The sequence below is a fragment of the Cyprinodon variegatus genome, unplaced genomic scaffold (genome assembly GCF_000732505.1).
Source record: "Cyprinodon variegatus isolate N-32 unplaced genomic scaffold, C_variegatus-1.0 Scaffold862, whole genome shotgun sequence".
Taxonomy (NCBI): Eukaryota; Metazoa; Chordata; class Actinopteri; order Cyprinodontiformes; family Cyprinodontidae; genus Cyprinodon; species Cyprinodon variegatus.
In genome coordinates this window covers 279,058-282,104 of record NW_015151315.1, presented here as the reverse complement: position 1 = coordinate 282,104, position 3,047 = coordinate 279,058, and the positions used below count along the sequence as shown (strand labels likewise).

The following is a 3,047-nucleotide window of genomic DNA, read 5'->3' as shown; positions in this document are numbered from 1 at the left end:
CGATCCAACGACCAACCCGTCCGTGGAGGATCAGGAATCAGAAAGGTGGAATAACTCTTTTTTTTTCACTTTTACCTGATTTTATCTCCATTAAATTAGAAAAACTAAAACCTTTCAAGTTTAATTATTTTAAGTTTGACTGTTTACTGTGTATCTAACTGGACTGTCTCTAATAATCTAATAATTTATTGATTATCCTTGCTGACTGGACTTTTCCTTTAAACAACCAATAAAATATTTTTTCAAGCCCTATTTAATCTCAAAAAAAGGAAAAGGCCTAAATGGGCAGAAATCTGCCCAATCTGGAACCACGGCTCCTCCGCCTTAAGCTCTGATCACCTTCATCAAGGCAGCTCTGATTTCTCATTAAGCAGAAGGAATTAATGCACTTCCTGAAACGGCCACTAGATGGCAGTCACACACCGCAGGAGGCGCCCATGCAGAGCAGTTTTCATTGAGGCCTTTTTATCCCCCAGTAAACAGCAGCCTGGTGATTCCAGACTCCTCCTGCTGTAGATCCAAACATGCTGTTGGTTTTACCTTCATCATCTTCATCATCATCACAGAAACATCAGAATAACTCACTGTCTGGCGTGCTCCCGGGAAGCGTATGTGACGTTAACCACCGCAGTCTCGCTCTCTGTATTCACTAAAACAAAAAGCAACAAAGCGAGTTAGACAGAAGCTCCAGAGCTACCGGCTTCATCCGGACGATCAAACGGAGAAATAACTAAAAACCAGGATTAAGGTTTTCTTTATCCCAGCAGGTCAAACCTGACTCTGTTACTGCCTGGTTTTATCAGCCTGTTTCTCTACAGCTGCTGGACTTTAAAGAAACCTAAACAATCAAACTGATCAGAGTTGATCTATTTAACCAAATATAGATAAAAGCACGTCAGAAAATGCATCCGTCAGACACCAGGCCTTCATTTAAACCCACAGAAGAAACGACTCATCAGATTTTCTAAGAATTTTCCTAATTAGTGAGTCATCAGAAAAACAGCCACAGCTCTGAGAGACCTTCTAGATCTATAGTAGATAGAGTAGAACTAGAGATGTTAGATGCAGAAGAGAGACTGACCTTGTTCACAGTTTTCTACGGTCCCACACTGAGCCAGCAGTCCGTCCAGCACCTGGAAGCACACAGAGGCAGGAAGTGATCGGGTCAAACGTTTCAGCCTTTTCCTTCCGAACGTCACTGACTGATCATTTAAAAACGATTCATCAAGCAGCTCTATTACCAAACATCTATTTCCTGTCAGGATCCAACCTTTAGTTGTTTATTAAAGGTAAAAAAACTGAATATTTTAAAACTGAAGCATCAACAGTTGGACTGGAAGTGAGATAAACTTAAGGCTGAGCAACAACTTTGATGTTTTCCTGAAACAAAAATAAAAATCTAATGTTATTCTCAGATCTGAAGCCATAATAGGATTCAAAATATAAGAACTTCATGCATCGGCCGAGTTGCGCAAATATTTTGCCTTTTTTTATTTTATTCTATTGCTAAAACAAACAACCAATCAGTTTAGGGCTGCAACTAACGGTCATTTTGTAAATCTGTTAATCTGTCGATCATTTTTTCGATTAAAATCTGATAGCAAACGCTTCCTTAAAGAAGATTTTTTTACAGATTTAAAGAAGTGAAACCAAATCACTTCTACTTTAGGTGTTCTGGATAGAGCATACTGATGGATAAAAAATGTTTTTTGCATCTTAAATGCAAAATGTTTATATATTTTTGTACAATTTTGTCAGCTAAAGGCACGTTTTACAGTCTCTCTACTCAAGTTAACGATTCATCAAATATTAAATTAGTTAAAGATTATTTCAATAATTGATTAATAACCATTAATCTTTTTGTTTTAGTCCTAAATCAGATAATATTTCAAGTTAACAAGTAAATTTCTCCAGTTAGGAAAGGCAACTGGAAAAAAAATCTAAGAAATGTGAATTTATTTATTTTGTTTGTCTTTTCAGCAATAAGGAAAACACTAAACCTTGTTTTATTTTTCCTTTTCTCTTAACCGCCCACTTTAAGTTGGTTCTGTCATTAAAAAAATAAAAATATAAAATTAAATAGATGTTTGTTTTCCTGTTTATAATTTAAAAATCTGAACGCAAAAACATGACTAAAAAAAAGATTAAAATAAAATGTTGAAGCTTAAACTTTTTTATAGAAGGAGTTTTATTTTGCTCTCTTTTTGAAATAAAAATAATAATTATTACACTCATTTATTCGATTGTTTCTTTTATTTAGTCTTTTTTAAACACCATTTAAAGGCCGCCTAGAATTCCTCCAAGGGCCATAAAATGGCCGCCAGGCCGCGCTTTGGCGTGAGAAAGTTGGTTTAATCTGGAATCGTCCAAAAAACCTGAAAATAGAAATTATGAATCTCTGAGAAGAAAAAGTGATTTTAGTGGAAGATGTGCCTCCAAATAGGAACGGAATAATGTTCCTAATCTTCTAAATACTAAAGTCTGACCACAGAGAAATGATCCAAACTTTTTAATTACATTAAGAATAATTTATGTGATTTATTTTTTCTGTTTTGTTTTTTGTGAAATTAAAGAACATTTTTGCTAAACTTTAGGTTAAAGTTCGAAGGGATTATTTTGCTGTTTGGTATTTTTAACAGTTCAACACATTTATTAATTAAACATGTTGAGATGAAGGCGTTTCCGAAGCAACGAAAATCAGGCTGAAAAAAGCAACACCATCATCATCCTCCTCTTCCTCACCGGTGGGAACTAACAGTTACATTTACTTAGTTACAGTTACTTCAAAAACTGACAAAACTCTACTTTAGGAGAAAATGTTATTCTGCCATAATTCCAAATAAACATGATTAGTTTTCATCGTCTTAAATTTAATGAATAAAGTTTGTTTTAAATGAAGCTCCAGATAAAAACGCAGCGTTAATGTTTAGAGCAGATTTTGTAAATGGAAATTTGAAAATAGGTTTAGTTAAATTAAACTTTAAGAGAGAAAAAAAATGCAGTCTAGAAATGAAATTTTGAAAAACATTTCAATAAAAAAAAAAAAA

At 34.2% G+C, this 3,047-nt stretch overlaps 1 protein-coding gene across 1 annotated transcript in view; it reads right to left on the bottom strand.

Annotated features, from left to right (window-relative positions):
* Window positions 1–3,047, bottom strand: part of LOC107099354 (insulin-like growth factor 2 mRNA-binding protein 1) — a 60,680-nt gene that overhangs the window by 19,479 nt on the left and 38,154 nt on the right. Inside the window, exons 4-5 of the mRNA XM_015397433.1 lie at window positions 1,082–1,133; window positions 586–649 (exon numbers count right to left, since the gene is read on the bottom strand). Of these exons, the coding sequence (XP_015252919.1) occupies window positions 586–649; window positions 1,082–1,133 (116 nt within the window). The remainder of the gene's footprint in view (window positions 1–585; window positions 650–1,081; window positions 1,134–3,047) is intronic.